Source organism: Linepithema humile, chromosome 2 (assembly GCF_040581485.1).
Source record: "Linepithema humile isolate Giens D197 chromosome 2, Lhum_UNIL_v1.0, whole genome shotgun sequence".
Taxonomy (NCBI): domain Eukaryota; kingdom Metazoa; phylum Arthropoda; class Insecta; order Hymenoptera; family Formicidae; genus Linepithema; species Linepithema humile.
In genome coordinates, this window is record NC_090129.1 from 3,568,987 (window position 1) to 3,585,028 (window position 16,042).

The window sequence follows — 16,042 nt, forward strand, 5'->3', positions numbered from 1 at the left end:
ATATATATATATATATATATATATATATATATATATATATATATAATATAGAATATAATAATATATATAAAACAATTCATACAATTGGGAAGGGGAAAAGATTAAACGTTTATTTATACTTTTTTTACTCCGTAATAAAACGTCATAAACTATACAGTATTAACATCAAATGATCGCAATCTGAAAACATTTACATAATAGGAAGATGCGATAACACATAGTGCAATGCGATAACGCCGTATTATGTGCAAAATCTATACATAACAAGAGCGAGAAACAAGCGTAAAACGATTTCTTCGTTCTCGAATAACAAACTAAAATTTCTCGTTTTCTTTTTACACGCGCTTAACCTCATCTCAAAACTATCTTCTGTCTATTAACCACAGAATCGTATAATTCATAAAATATTTGTGTGTCTTAAAGATAACAAACTCAATAGCATCTTCTCTGAGAACAGACGTATTCAAGCACAGAGTCTAATTTAACAAATATAAAATCGATTCTTCGATTCGACGAGCACTCGACAAATACATATCCTACGAAATTATAAAAATTTTTATGATTTTGACTCAACATTTGAGCATTCGTATTTGAATGCTAGTATACTTAATATAATCTTTCATAATAGGTACACAGTACGATTTAATTAGCATAAAACCAAAACAACTTTCGTTGTTAAATGTACTCAATCAATTTCGTAAAGATTGAAACAAACATCTGGTAAATTTGTCCTCGGTTTTACATACTTTTACGTCGAAACTGAATCCCAAGTTAGAATATAATCACGACGATCGTACACACGTGACGCGTAGTACACATTTGCTGGACTCAGGCTTGCTTTTAGCACCAAAGAGTGTATCGTGAAAAGTTTCGCGCTTAGTTTCGCAATAAATAATGCCCGGAAATATGTATTTCAAAATAGATATTTGCGAAAAGTCAATCGTAGCAAAAAGCTTACTCGCGACTCTACATTAAAAAATCCTCTTATCAAAGTCTAAATGCATATCAAAGAACGGCCGTTCGTAAATAGCGCGGCGCGAATAAATACGTTTAGCAAAATTTTCCAGGAAAAATTCTGTCGAAAACAACCTATCGCAGTTGATAGGTTCGCGATAGACTCTCGACGTTACGCGTTTTCCGTACCGTGGAAGAGAAAGAGGCATTGCCCGCTCTCTTCTTTAGCAACCTGGCTTCGGCTATTGAATCATGTTTACCTGATAAACATGCTCAATATTCACAACGAACGCGACAGCTTTTTAACTTTGGTCCTCCAAAAATTGTCCAAGCCTCACACGATTCTCATATGGCAGTGCTGAAACTGTGATTCACTTATTTACGAATACGCGGATACGATTTTGTTCAAAGGCGATTTCATCGTGGAGCATTTTAAAAAGTATTTTACTGCTCCACGAGTGACAATATCGAAATGTTTTCAGTCTTACAGTTTCAAAATAAAGAAGCTCGCATCGGAATAAAATTTTCTCTTCTATTAATTCCGCAAAGTCTATTATTTTATTGTCCAGACTGTTGAAACGTTATCTTCTTTAAATATGTTCAATTATTTCAATCGTTTTCTCCATATGCACACGTTACTACGTGATACATTTTGTTAATTGAATAAAACGAAGAAAGACCAAGAATTTCAGAGTTCAAAGCGCTTCTTCCTCTCAGCAACCATGCCCACGGCGGGTAGCGGAGGATGAAGTGGATGATGGTAACTCGGCGTGGGTGTTGGGGGCAGGCTGCGACAACTTCTGCTGGACCACCTCACTGCTGGAGACCTCATCAGCTCTGTAACAAACAAACGTATGATAAATGTTTTCAATTGTAAGGATCTCTCAAGATGCAAAAGAACATGTACAGAAAAAAATACAAATGTAGAACTTTGCACATGACACAAAAACTATAACACGCAAAACACGAAAAAGACGCGAAGACGTGATGAACGTGAAAGCGAGCGGTGTGAACGGAATGATAATGCGCTTAGGTAATATTCGGAAAGCGGCAAAAAAGAAAAAGAAAGCAAACGGACCTGCAACGGAGAGAGCTGCGGGTTCCGGGGTGAGGCGGGATGTGTGACGAGTGTCGGCACGGACGGTGTATGCCTCCGAGAGTTGCTGCTGCTGCTGCTGCTTTTCATTCTGCTTGCTCTCCTGCCACCGCTGGGCGCCAGTGCCGTTGCTGACTCGCATCTCTGTTGTTGTGCCACCTTACATTTCAAATAATTGCCGAAATACTGTTACGCTCTCTGCATATTGTCACATAACGTCGCACGTTTCTTTTTTTTTTCCGCATAGCGTCGCGTTGCTTTACGAAAATATAGCGAGAAACATTAAAACTACAGTTATAAATCGCTAGAGATTATCTGTCGTATAATACTTTTACATCACATGCTTTTGATTATTATGGAATTACGGAAGAAGTTCGTTACATCTCCTTCAAATTTGATTTGTTACATTTTCCTCAAATTTAGTTCAAGTAAGCGTGTCTTTCAGTTTGTATATGCATATATTTCGGATATTGTAAGACGATGAAAAAATTTTGATTTTAGTTAGTTTTTGATTTTAGTAATTTGGGGTTGATTTAGTAAGCTTCCTCACTCAGACAATTGTTAAGCTACAATTAATGTAAACTGCGATATATCGCTAGTCGGGGATGCGCCAGTGACTAGATTTGTAATTGCAAAAAGTGATGGTTACTTCAATCGTTCGGAATCGCTAAACTTCCTCATAAAAATTCTGATATGTAAATCGTTTCACGCGAAAAGTCTCGCATAAACATACAGATTGCATGTCACCCGCGCATCCTTAGCATATTACATACGATACACAGCTAGTTAATAGTCCTCATGGAATGAACATTTATAGCTTATAGTGTTACACACCCACGATAAGGCAGAGTTACTTCGCATGTATTGCATATCGTGAAATCGTACACAACTTGTGTTAGCAAATAACCAGTGTTAGACAAGCGTTGCGTAATGATCGCGTATGGAATTGATATTAAATAATAATAGGCACGCTTTTGTTGTTAGTTATCAGTACAACTCATACAAGTAACGAATTAAGATTAATCGCCAATTTTTGTCGGTTTTTTTACATAAAATTCAAGGGAATAATTAACAATATTATTACAACAGGCGAAAAAAACTTAAACTTATCTATATATACATGCGGTAAGAAGCTCTGCATAGAAGTTAACAGTCGTCGCATTACTCGATAAATATTGCACAGCTATAGATTACGCACTAAGGAGATACAAGTTTTCGATGTCAGTCAGCGATATTTCAGCCGTGTTAATTTCTTAAAAGCATTGTTAATCTTTGTAAAACATGTTAGTTTCATAAGTCGTACGCTTTTCGCAAGAGAGTAACAAACAAATGGCGAGTCTCATCTGATTCCCGAGCCGTCTCACGATTTCCCGGCGTTTCATTAGAAAACAACGCGGTTTCTACTGCATGCAAAACATTTTTTTCTTCAATAAAGATGTTTGAGGCAACGCGATCACAAAGTAACAGCGATACAATGACAATAAAATGATGATTCCGTCAGTGAACGCAGTAATATTTTACAAAAGCAACATGAACTCTGCCCGACTGTCGACCGACAACGCATTCCACCACCGCAAACTCCTTTTTTCTCTCTCTCTCTCCCCCAGCATTCATCTTTCTTCTGTACCTTGATACTGATGAGGTAGGCCGCTCCTCGGTCTCAAGCTGTCCCACAACAGGCTGCTGTTACGTTCCTTTTGTTCAAAGCTCGACAGCGGCTCTTTCCCGTCAATGTGCGAGCCGGCGCTACTCGCCGGCCTAGCCAGACTACTCGAGTACGGCAACGAAACGGATTTTACGCGCTCGAGTCTGTACGAGAACGCGCTACGCGGCCGATCCATCGACAGCGATTGTCTTTGCAACACGCTGGACTGGCCGCTCGCCTCTTTCGGGCTCCGTTCGCTCGTTAATCTCGACTCGTTGCCGCTTCGGCTACTTCGGATACGTTGCGGCGAGTAGGCGGGCGAGTAGTCTAGCGACGGGGTGGCTTTCGACGGTACGCCAGACGATTCACGAGGGGCGTCCCCATGCTGTTAGTGAAATATCGAAAATAAATGCGTTAATGGGCGAGCGGGGAAATGGTTAAACACATAGTCAAATCGCTCGTTCTGTTCGCTGATTCATCGCGAACACAATTACATCGGTTATGGTATTTGCGACAGCCACATTCGTACGCCGAACGATCTGAATACTGCATTATGTACAGATATGTCAGTCTGAGTGAACACGACAAGGATGTAATCGTTAATTAGAGAAGCGCAGCATTTTTACTCGAGCGACTCAAGTATCGACGCGATTTTGGGATTGCGTTAAAGTGCAACAAGCTCGCTAGACGCAACACCATAAATATGTAATTGCGGCAGAGTTAATCAATTTAGTATACACGTTGTTAACCACATCTACTACTTTCTAAGATGTCTCTCTTCTAGCTACGAGACGGCCGTACCTTAAACTGCTGTTGCAGCCGATGCATTTCTTCCCTTGGTTCAGCGAGCTCGTTGTCTCTACTCCTCAGAAGCTGCATACTGTCCGCGCTGATGCCGCTGTCATTCGTCTCTAGCACTAGATGCGCTCTCAACTGCTTGTTTCTCGCGTCCAGTTGCATGATGTGTTGCTGCGCCTGAGCGAGCTGCTTCGACAGATTGCCCACTTTCTCCTCCAACGCGGCCGATTCTACGCACTTGGATGAATATTTCGCGGACAGGGAAAGAATCTCTTGTTTTATCTCCTCCATTTCTTCCCTGCAAAGTGTAAATAAATTATTTTATATACAAATTCTATATACAAATATATAAATTTTATGTAGAAATTTACTTGAGCCAGAGTAAAAATCAACAATGAAAATCTGTATATTACTCGTGCTCCTTGTGCAGCACGCCGATGTCCTCGCGCGCCTGCACCTGCTTGATGAACTCCTGCTTGAACTTGGCGATTTCCTTCTGCACCTCGTGTTCGTGTGCCTTCCTCATGGCGTCCAATGCAGCCAGAGTCGCTTGCGTCTCTTCGGAGAGCGCCTGCTCCTTCTCCACTCTCAAGTTTTCCAGCTCCTGCCGATGTTTCTCCTCCATCTCGGCGATAATGCGCCTGTGCGAGTTCTCCATAGCCAGCAAACCCTTCTCGCATAACGCGCGCAGCTGCTTGATCTCCTCCTTGTAACGCTTCCGGGTCTCGGCGTCAGTGTCCAGCTCGGTGCTTATCGATCGCTGATAGGCCGCCCTCAGCTCGTTCACGTGAGCCGAATGCTCCGAGTCCATCGCGTTCAGGCGGTGCTCCAATTTTCTGGCTCTCTCGCGCAGGCTGGCCGCCTCCTGCTCGTACTGCGTCGTCAGGGAATGACGCTGATTGTCCAACTCGCCCTTGATGTCCATCAGATCTCTCTCCTGGTTGCGCTTGAGCGCCTCCAATTCCTGATTGTGCTCGGCAGTTATTCGCTGAATGGTATTCTGAAGTTGGTCGCACGTTTGGCATGACGCGTCGTTCATGTGATCGCTAAGCTTTCTTATCTGTTCCCGTAAGTGCAGGCACTTGTCGCACACGCCCGACCAGTCCGCGATGCCGCCGGTCGACTTGGACCAAACGCCACTGTCGACGCTCACGCCCGCTCTGACCCTCATACACTTGCCGAGCTCGGCTAGATCCTCCTCGAGGTGATACAACGACTGACTGACGTTCTTCAGCTGCTCCTTCGACTCCCGCTTCCCGGATATCCTGTCCTCGCATTCCTTGGTCATCCGTTGGTAAAGGTAACTGTATTCTGCGTCGAGAATCGGGCTACTTTGGAAGTCGCATCCTTCGTCGTTCGCAAGACAGGAAAGAATCTCTTCGTTTCGAATAAGACTAGATACGAAAGTCTCCCCCGGGTACGCGGTGGACGGCTGTCGCGCGGTTTCCTGAAGAAGGGCGATTCTGGAGTCTATTAAAGCCTTGTGCGCGATCACGTCGGCGTAGTCCGTCAACAGCTGACGGGACTCGTGCTTCGCGTCAGCCGTCGTCGACTTGTTCTTCTTTATCGTGCGCAGACACTCCTCGTAAGCCTCCGACAGCTCGTGTATGGAGACCTCCATTTCTTGGCGCAATCTCGCCTGCACCGCGTCCACCCACGATTCCAGCCTGATATTGTCCGCGCTGTCGAAGCTAAGGCAGATATCCGTGATCGACGTGACGTTCTGCTCGTACAGCTGACCGTAGCGCATGATAACGTGGGACACCTCGGCCTGCACGAGTTCCTTGCTCACGGTCTCCTGCGCCAAGGCCCATGCCTCGCGAATACGCCTGTCCTCGAGCAGCTTCTTGTTAGAGCCGCCGCCGCCGGCGCCGCCGCCGGCGCCGCTGCTCTGCTTACTCACGAGGTCCTCCTGCTCAGACAGACTCAGCGTCTCGGTGGCCAGAGCCTCCGCGAGCTGTCGCAATTTCGTCTCCTTATACTTTCGCATAATCTCGTTAATCTCGCACTGCTTCTGCAGCAGGAAGTTGAGACTCTCGCTGCGAGCGGCGATCACTTCCTTCGACGACGTGTCCGTCGTCGCGGCGGCGCGTCCTATCAGCACTAACTTATTCGCTAACACCTTAGTGAGATACTGAATGTAATTCGTGTTTTGGTACGTTTTGGGCTTGGTTCCGTGAATCTTACGCTTTAAGCTTGAGGCAAGCTGACTAGTTTCGACCAATTCGCTTAGAACGACGCTCCTGTCCGTCGTGCGCGTCAGCGCGCACTTTATCTGCCGCAGAATCACGGATTCGTAGGCGATTCTCTCGGCGACGAGTCTCATCTTCTCCCTTTCGTCCAGCCGACCCTCCTGCGCCAGCGCCTGCCGTCTCTTTATGAGCTCGCACAGTTTGTCCTTAAGCATAGTTTCTACCCTAGACACTATTATCCCTACTGACTCGGTGACTTGTGCGCCAGCCTGGTTCTTCTTACACTCTAAACACGAGTCCAGTATCTCGTTCACCTCGCGCAAACACTTCTCGGCCTTGTCCTCCGCTTGCGTCGAGCCGAGACATTTTTCTAAACGTCGCTTCGACTTCGACACCACTCGCTCGAGCTTCTTCAGCCTCGCCAGCGCTTCCAGCGATATCTCGGGAGATCCGTTGATCTCGCTGCACTCGCTGGAATCCTTCTCCGCGTCGCTGATCATGGTCTCGGCGACATTCGCCACTTTCGTCTCCAGAGTGCTCAGTCTAATCAGCACTTTCATTGGTTCGGAACTCGTCGCGCTGTCCAACGATTTCCTTCGCAGTCTGCTACGGTCCAGATTTTTGCTCTCCCTCCTCTTCTCCTTCTTCGCATTAGGACTCGATTCCTTCGAGCTGTTGCCCGTCGAGGCAGGAGCGCTGATGCATTTGCCCTTCTCTATGGCGCTTATCTTGTTCTCCAAATCCAGCAATTTGTCCTCCACTTCTTGCGAAATCTGAAAAGACTCTCTTCCCTTGAGAGAAAGTGATCTCCTTTTATCTCTAGTTTCGACTTTTGTCAGCTTCTGCTTCAGCGTCCTAACTTGCTTTTCACTTGCGGCAAGCTTGTTAGTCAGATCCTGAATCCTCGCCGCCATCAGCTGAATCTGTGCTTGATTGTTCTCGGTGACGCCAGCTGTGTTCTGCTTATGAGCAAAGATTTCTAACTCCAAGACGTCCTGAGTGGCGTGAGCTTCTCGCAGCTCCTTTCTCATTGCTCGAATCTCCATGACGGCTTTTTCGAAGCGACTCCGCAGCTCGTCGTACTCCTCCATAACCCTGCAATAAGAAGAACGTTACGTCATGTGTGTAACCACGGATTGCGACACGCTATTATTATATATTTCACAACGCGCAATCACCTTTCCTTGTCCAATGCGGTCAAATCTAAGTCCAACTCGATGTTGGTCAGATCGCTGAGCGAGTCAAAGCTTCTTCCACGTTCCCTCGAAGCGGCGAGTCCATTTTTCTCCTCCAATTCTCTCACTCTGTTGTACAGTTTTTCGTTCTCCTCGATGCCTAGTTCGAAAAATAATACATTTAATCATCACGTCACGAATTGAGTTCCGTTTCGAAGAAGAGTACTCACCTTGCGACAATCGGTCGCTGAGAGCCGCCACTTCCGTCTGCAGATGCTCGACGGTTCGGTGACTTGACGTCAATTCATTCGTGAGCATTTCGCATCTCTCCGTCGTCTCTCTCAGGATAGCCTCCGTTTCCAGCAGCTTACATTCCAAGACCTCCTTCTCCCTATTGTATACCTTCTTCATCTTCTCCAAGTCGTCCAGATCCTTGTTCCTCTGCTGCTCGGTCCTCTGTATCGTGTTCAACAGTTCCTCCACCTGTTTCTCCCTGATGGACGCCTCGGCCTTTTGTTGTCTGAGCCTCGCCAACTCCTTCTCCGCGCTCGCGAGATCCGTGCGCGCCGCGTTCAGCTGCGACTTCAGGCTCTCGATCTCGTTCTCCTGACGCTCGACAATGACTAGTAACGTGCTCGGATGGGATTGATTCTGATCCAGCTGATCGCGCAGAAGCGACACTTGATTCTCCAGAAGCTCGACGATCAGAGGACTGTCATTGGCGCTCGACAGGCAGCTGTTGCTCTGCAGATGGCCGTTGCTCTGCTCCTCGTCCTCGCCGAGCTCGCAGCAAGCCATCATCAGATCCTCCGATCTTACGCTGTCCAGGGTGCTCCTCCGCGAGCTCGGCGGTGAGCTGCGGCTCCTCTTATAGACTCTCGATCGGGAACTCGATCTAGATCGCGCCTTCACCCGAGACAGCGCGGTCCTCGTTAAAGGCGGCGACGGTGGCAGGTCCGACCACTCGTGGTTCGCCGAATCCGACCAGCCGGAACCCTTCAGCGCGATAGACCAGTCGCCGTTTCTCACGAGCGGCGGCGATACCGGCATCTCTGACCAATCGCCCGACTCTCTTCGTCCACCCTCGGACGCGGTTCTGTACTCCTCATCGGACGAGAACAGGACCGATCTGGGCGTGATGGACGTGGAGGGAACGACGGAGTCCCTTTCGCGATCCGTGATGGATCTGCAACATATAGCAAATGTATTATTTAACCATTTTGCTTAAATATTTATAAATCTAAAATTAATTATTTCCCTGAAGATCTTCTTAGATTTTTGCATCTATTATTTAAATTGCATATTACCTTTTGTAAAATATTATTTTATTTTAGCACTTTATCTCATTGATGCAAGATGTAACGTAAGAAATTGTGCGATAGCACTCACGTAGTAGGCGATTGCGGATTCGCCTCTTGTTGAGTGTCCGAGCAAACCGTGAGAGAATCTACATTGTCAGGATCAGGCAGATTGGCCGCTTTTCTGATAGCTGACATCCAACTGGATCTGATACCAGCGGTCACCGCAGACAGCACCGTGGTGCCTCTATCGTCCCAAGCCTACATCGAAAGTAAAAGCGGTAAGTATGCGCCGCACAAATGACACAAGTATAATTTTAAAATGCAACCGCTTGAAACTTTATCTTGAACATTTCGCGACTGCTGTTGGCAATCGATAATATAAATGAAAAGCTATATTTATATTATTGTATTTATAAATAAAAAGCTCTTAATTTACTTTTTTTAAATGCTAAGCCTACCAAATTTTCTAGTATAAAATAATTTTAATATTCTAAACCATTTCTTTCTTTAAAATATAAAATTCCAATTCGCATCGCAGTAAAGAAAATGTAACTCCTGAACTTTTAAGAAACTTCTAAATTTCAAGTGTGGCTTTTAAATTGATGTAAATTATTTTTTCTCCCATTTCTTCTTAAAATTAACTTTTCCGATTTTTTTGAAAATAAAAGTTGCACTAAAATTTTCCAATTTGAAATAAAAACACGCATTATCATATTGCTTTACAAAGAATTGTTTCCCGGGAAACATAATTATCGTGTTACAATTGTAATACTCACGACAGTTTGAAATCCGTAGTTTCTCGCGACTTGAAGAGGCGTGACCGCGGTGACAGTGTTGAGGTCTATAACGCCGTCCATGATGCCCTTGTCTTCCGCGCAGGGATCCCTGTAATACATCAGTCCGCAGCCTCTCAGAACAAACCAGTGCTTGTTCCATTCCTAGACAGAGAAACGAATTTGTTAAGTGACGCGCGTGAAACTCCTCGGATTCTCCTCGCTTTCCAACCGCGAGACGCACCTTATTCAATCCCTGCTTCATCAACCAGCCCTTCTTGATGTTCAGCAAGTCCTCCGCCGGCAGATCGACTCTCAGCTCGGAGGTGGGCGAATATCTGCTGCCGGAAATATCCAACCCGCAACCGTCGGGATCGCCTCTGATCTGTACGTGAGATATATTTCGCAATTAGTTTTTCTTTTTTTTTAATAATGAACATTAATAATTATCTCTGACAGAAACGCCATGTCTTTATTAAAAGACTTTAATTGTGTAGTTAAATAAAACAAAGAAAATAAAATTTGGAGAAGTTGAACAACATGTTCGAAGCTTTGTTAAATTTTACTCGCAAGCGTATTTACACTTTTTTTTAAGTAATCATCATTTCTCAAAATAATTAATGATCAATGATATTTTTCATATTTTTCCATTACGTACAAGCTTATCTTGATGAGCCGCATTGACAGCGTCCACGACGTCCCTTGTCGGCTCCGAAGTTCTTGGTTTAGCTCTTCTCGCTCGTGGTTGCGTTAACGAGGCTGCTATATCCCGCAGCTTGCCCTCTCTTTCCCGCTCGTGCTCCAAAAGTATCCTCCGGCACGCGTCATCGTCTGCACATCATAATTCTCTATATTTCTGTTCTCTTTCCACCGTAACATAATTTTTTTCTCATCAAAATTATTTCGAAAACGTTAGCAAATTTACCTGTTTATCTATTTATTTCTTTGTTTCATTATGTCAACCAATTTACCTAACGGACAGTCTGAATTGTAGTTCAGAATCCAAGATCATCACGCGAGGCGAAACCGTTAAGCCGCTTTTCTGCGTTCGTTGTTATCAAACACTCGCCTCGGTACGTCGACGAGTTAACTAATTAATTTCTTTTCCGCTTAAGCGCCGCTTGTCTAACACGCTGACGCTGAAGGCACGAGCAAACGAGCACTCTGCATTAATTGATTGCCGACTAATTAATAACCGGGCTGCTTCTAGTCGGTGCGATGCCGCAACGAGCGTCAGCGTGATGCGTGCGCGCTTTCCTTTTTGTTTACCTTAGCAATATATCAAAAGCAAACACGTCATCGCTATATTAATGGCGCAATCGCTGCAAAAAATTGAACTGGTGAAAAAATTACAATAAAATATAACTGAATATCAATGTAAAAAAAATTAAGTTGTGTACCGGAGTTAAATAAGATAAACAACACTATAAAAATAAATTAGCGGGAAAATTACGTTAAAATAAATTTCTCTTTCGTGAGAGAAGCACGGTTTTCCTAATAAATCGTGGAACTCTCGCAAATAAATTCCACCTAGGAATTCTTCATCAGGCGCGATTAAGCCAACGCAGGTTAATCAGCGAATCTGCGGTTGAAATCTCCGGCGATTTCAACGCTGCGATAAGACACACACATTTCAATAATCCACGTTTGTTGTGAATCGTTAAGGAGATAGTTCGACGGATTTCGCATGTCTGCGGGTTTTTTTTTCGCGATTTCGCAGTTTCTAAAGTATACCATCGTTCGTTCGGTGTTAATCTAAATGAAATCTACGGCGTTATGGAGCGCAGCAGCCGAACGGCCGCAGATTCCTTTCGAGATTGCGCGCACGCAATTACGCAACGTATAACGCCGGATACTCCTCAAGAGAAAAACGCGCAAGTGAGAACCCGATTGTGTGAAAAATGTATAAAAACGAACAATAGAGTTTCCGAGGGTTTTTTCGCCAAAAATCATTCCGATTGTTGCGAGCAAAGTAATTATACAAAGGACGCGTTGCGTTGCTATATTCTCTATTTCTTTAAAAGATATGATTTTATTAACATAGCTTTCTATTATGTGCAACAATTAGTTCGCCGTAATTATACAACGCTTTTTCCTTTGCAATATGCAATTATATTGAATAAAAATAAACATATAGGTCAGCTCCGACTTAATACGTTAGCAGTTTCTTTCGCGCACTGCAAATCATCATCATTGAGAATGTAAAACGCAAAGTGGCAATGTCCCAGTTTCCATCCAGTATCTACTAAGTATAAACTAGTTTTATACGTCTATTAAGAACGAGAAAAACTTTCGACGTGAAGCGTGACAGGATGAGACAAACCTTTTGACAATTATAACGTCTGACGTATCTAACTTTCATATGTAGCACCTCGAAAAACATCTCGGAAATGAAATTATATTCTTTGCAAAATGATTTCAGCTCTCAGTTATTCATGTCCCAATTTCAACGTAATCTCTCTTTCTCGATACAGCACAAATCCATCTAGATAAAACGATCAAACTCACCATATCATCTTCATTAAATAATCGTATTAAACGATTTTTAAAGTAATATAATGAATAAAAATTAGTCATGAATATTAGCATCTGTAACTTGTCACCAAAAGTTTAATCGATTTAATTATTCAATTTAAAAAAATGTGAACAAATCACAAAACTCTTATCTTTCACGTGACAGAAAACAGAGTTATCTCACCGCGTGAATTATTAAGTACTGACCTAATTTCTCGCTGATGGCCGCGCTGGGCGCGTCGCCGATGATGCCGCCCGTTCGCTCGCCCTGTTGATTCATTCTGCGTCTGGCCTTGTCCTCGGCACGAAGCTTGTCCCGAGTCGGCGGCGATGCGCTACTAGCAGGTTGATCCCGATAGCTCGATCTCGCACTGTCGCAGGGGACCATCGGCGGTTTCTCAGTCAACGAGACGACGCTGCTCGTCGTTGTCGCAGTCGAGATGGTCGCCGGAGTCGTCGAGTAAACCGTGCTGCAGATACTGCCGTTCAATGACGTCGTCGTCGACGTCGCGGTGGTCAGGTAGCTTCCGGTGGAGCCGTTCTCGAGAGGCGTCCCGCTACGCAAAGACGGCAAGCTGTTCCTGACCTCGGCGACGCTGTCCGTGTTGCCATTGGACAGTACGCTGCTGCTGGTGGTCGTGGCGATGGTCGTCGTCGCCAAAGACGGCGTCGATGAGAACACCGAGGAGCACAGATCTCCCGTGCCGCTACTCGTTTCGGGAATCCATGCGCTGCTGTTACGCGGCTCTGATCGGCAGCTATTGAAGCGCGGTCGCGGCGGATTTGGCGTATTACCTGCGAATTAAGTTTGTTACGTTTTGTAAAATTCATTATGTTTGTTAAGCTTCGATATTATAATTATTCAATTTACATTTCCTCCCTTAAAAAGTATAACATACATTAAACTGCACTCACAAAAAATAGATAACACTTTTCAGATACTCAAAATTGAGTATAAAAATTAAAAAAACGTTTCAAAACTTGAAGTTTGTACTTTTACATGCGTTAAATCATTTTTTGAAAATATTTTATCTTCATACTTGTGGACCCAAAAAAAGAACATTGTTATATTTCTTAACACATTGTTTCTTAAAATTATATGTATTTTCAACATTCTGCAGTTTGATAACAAAATTTTTTTCCAAAATTTTATAAAAGTGATAAAAACTACGATTCTTTATCTGCAAAACAAGTGTTTCCAAATGTTCCTACGATTTTTTTAGCCGAGTTAGCGACTTTGAAGATAAATCTATATTTTTATGGCATTGTTACTGCTGATGATAAATGTTATTTTTCACCAAACAGGACCAGTTTGATGCTTTAAAACGTTTCATGTTTTTCAAATGAATTATTCTCTAATGAGGAAACATACCTAAATGTTAATTCAACAATATATTTATAATTGTTTTTTGAAATAGAGTTTAATCATTCCTGATATAGAATATGCATAAAAAAAAGTATCTGAAAAATTTTTGAAAAAACTACTATTTGAAACACACGTGTTATCGATTGAGTCTATTATCAACTCGATTGGCTCAGGTGTTATTCAGATCCGATAATCTCGGGCTTTTCTTATCTCGTGGGCTCACATATATGTACACGGTCGGTCCTTCGTTGCGATACGTGCGGACTTGGCGCGAGATACGACCGTGTCTCTTGATAGGTCACTGACCTATATAGACCACGACCCGCTACTACCGGCCAGCTGAACAGCTGACGTAGTAACGTAACAGTTACGTAATCGTATACATATGTGCGCGCCACACGTACACATGCGTATCGCGTTCATTCAAAGTGAGCGCGCGTCAAATTTTTAGAACGTTAGAACTTGGCGAAAAATTGACATAGCAACATGCGGTAAAAACTGCTGTGCTTTGCATTCCGCAAATATCTATGTTTAGTGTATATATTCTTATCACACCACACGCATCTATGTAGAAACACTTATAATAAAATATAAAATATAAAAAAGCTTTATTTGACAACTTCAAATGTCAATTTATTCGTAAATAATGTTTAGCTTATGAAAGTTGAATTCAACCTGTCAAAAACATTTTTTTAGGTATTGATGTTAATATGTAGATATTTGAATATTTCTGCACTTTACTGAGCAGTCAGTAACTCGCTAAATTTATTATACATTTTTGCAATACAAGAAACATTTAAAAAATCAAACTCACACATACACAAAATATATATTAAAGATAATTCTCTCCAAAGTTTGAATAAAATTATAGATTCTATCGTGAATTAGATCGTCTCGGGTTTTATGCATCACAAATGATATTAAAGCATCACTACTTTACATCATATGTGATTCAACTAGAATTAATCGGCGCAATCTCCGTTAAAAATAATTGAAATGGATCTAATTAGGCAATCAGAGACAACAAGAACTTCGCAATCTTGAAATTGGAGGTAACAAGACGGCAGTGGCGTGAAAGTAATAATAATCGTGCACATTGTGAAGAAGATATCTACCTTCTCTTTCCCGCTAGTCATCTTCCTATTATTTATATTCATTCTCCCCTGTCACACGCATCCCATGCAATATTCACCACGCTGAAATTGCTGCACATTACGCCTCTCGTTACATCAAATTGCTTGCGTAAAGACTTGTGTCCGTGCAATATCAGGTTTTTTTTTCAGAGAGCGAAATACAGAGAGTGAGATAGTAATTACGCCATCGTTAACTACCGGCGTGGAAATATCCGCGCGTACGTGTGTATTACCGTGAAATTTGCATAACATGAGCGGTTGGGCACTTACTTCGAATCGTTGGGGTAACTTGCAGAATCGTCGTCTGTCCGCCGGGGAAGGTTGCGTTTCGCTTGTGCCGACCCTGAAAACCACAGAACGCACATCGTGAGGAAAAACAATCAACAAGAGAATTTTCCGCAGATTCTATTATTAGATAACAGAGGAATCTCGAGCGTGTTCCTCCGCCGTAACAAACTCGCCTAACTAAATAATCGATCGTGACGAAGAATGCGCGATTTGTAAAGCGATCCGCGTGATCACGTTTATCCGTACTCATAATCGTGAGAATATTACAATCCGCGAACGCAAGCGGATGTATTCTGTCGGAAAACATTTCATCAAATTCGGACACACGGATCGAGAAAGCGCGGTAATCAGTGGTCAATTAATAATCAATACATGGCATTTATTTTAATTATTGATTGTTTATCAAATATTATTAATCAAATAAGTAATATTATCATTTCATTTATCTTTAACATTAATCCATATAATATTGTCTTCGTATATTTTTAGTTCAAAGAAATTACTGTTACAAACTGAATTCGGGGAGTCTCAAGGTGTAAAATAATCAAGCCTCTTTTGCGCAGGTAGGCAGCGCTGCGAGTCGAAGGACGATGGAGGACGGGGAAAGAGAGTAAATCGCAAAAAATGTGAAAAATAACGCGGGAGTAGCGTTTCCCTCGCGCTCGCTGCGCTAAATGTCGCGCGGAGCGTATATGCATCTCGCCTTGGCCTCGTAATGTAATCGTTCGTTTACACCGGCGGCACAGGTCCGCGACAACGAGGTGTAGCCGATCGTTGCTTGCGCAACGGAATTACATGTAGTAATCT

General features: G+C 43.2%; 1 protein-coding gene across 5 annotated transcripts in view; it reads right to left on the reverse strand.

Moving 5' to 3' along the window:
• Window positions 1-108: 108 nt before the first annotated feature.
• The window catches only part of osp (outspread), a 186,836-nt gene continuing 170,902 nt past the window's right edge, over window positions 109-16,042 (reverse strand). The window contains exons 5-17 of one of the 5 annotated variants that reach the window (XM_012369897.2): window positions 15,218-15,290; window positions 12,656-13,243; window positions 10,593-10,765; window positions 10,179-10,319; window positions 9,938-10,099; window positions 9,250-9,419; window positions 8,091-9,046; window positions 7,864-8,020; window positions 4,907-7,780; window positions 4,497-4,791; window positions 3,678-4,080; window positions 2,033-2,209; window positions 109-1,791 (exon numbers count right to left, since the gene is read on the reverse strand). In XM_012369897.2, coding sequence (XP_012225320.2) covers window positions 1,643-1,791; window positions 2,033-2,209; window positions 3,678-4,080; window positions 4,497-4,791; window positions 4,907-7,780; window positions 7,864-8,020; window positions 8,091-9,046; window positions 9,250-9,419; window positions 9,938-10,099; window positions 10,179-10,319; window positions 10,593-10,765; window positions 12,656-13,243; window positions 15,218-15,290 — 6,318 coding nt within the window. In that variant the 3' untranslated portion in view covers window positions 109-1,642. Of the gene's footprint in view, window positions 1,792-2,032; window positions 2,210-3,677; window positions 4,081-4,496; window positions 4,792-4,864; window positions 7,781-7,863; window positions 8,021-8,090; window positions 9,047-9,249; window positions 9,420-9,937; window positions 10,100-10,178; window positions 10,320-10,592; window positions 10,766-12,655; window positions 13,244-15,217; window positions 15,291-16,042 lie in introns of those variants that run through there. The other 4 variants (XM_067350367.1, XM_067350366.1, XM_067350368.1 and 1 more) reach the window with 4 other exon arrangements.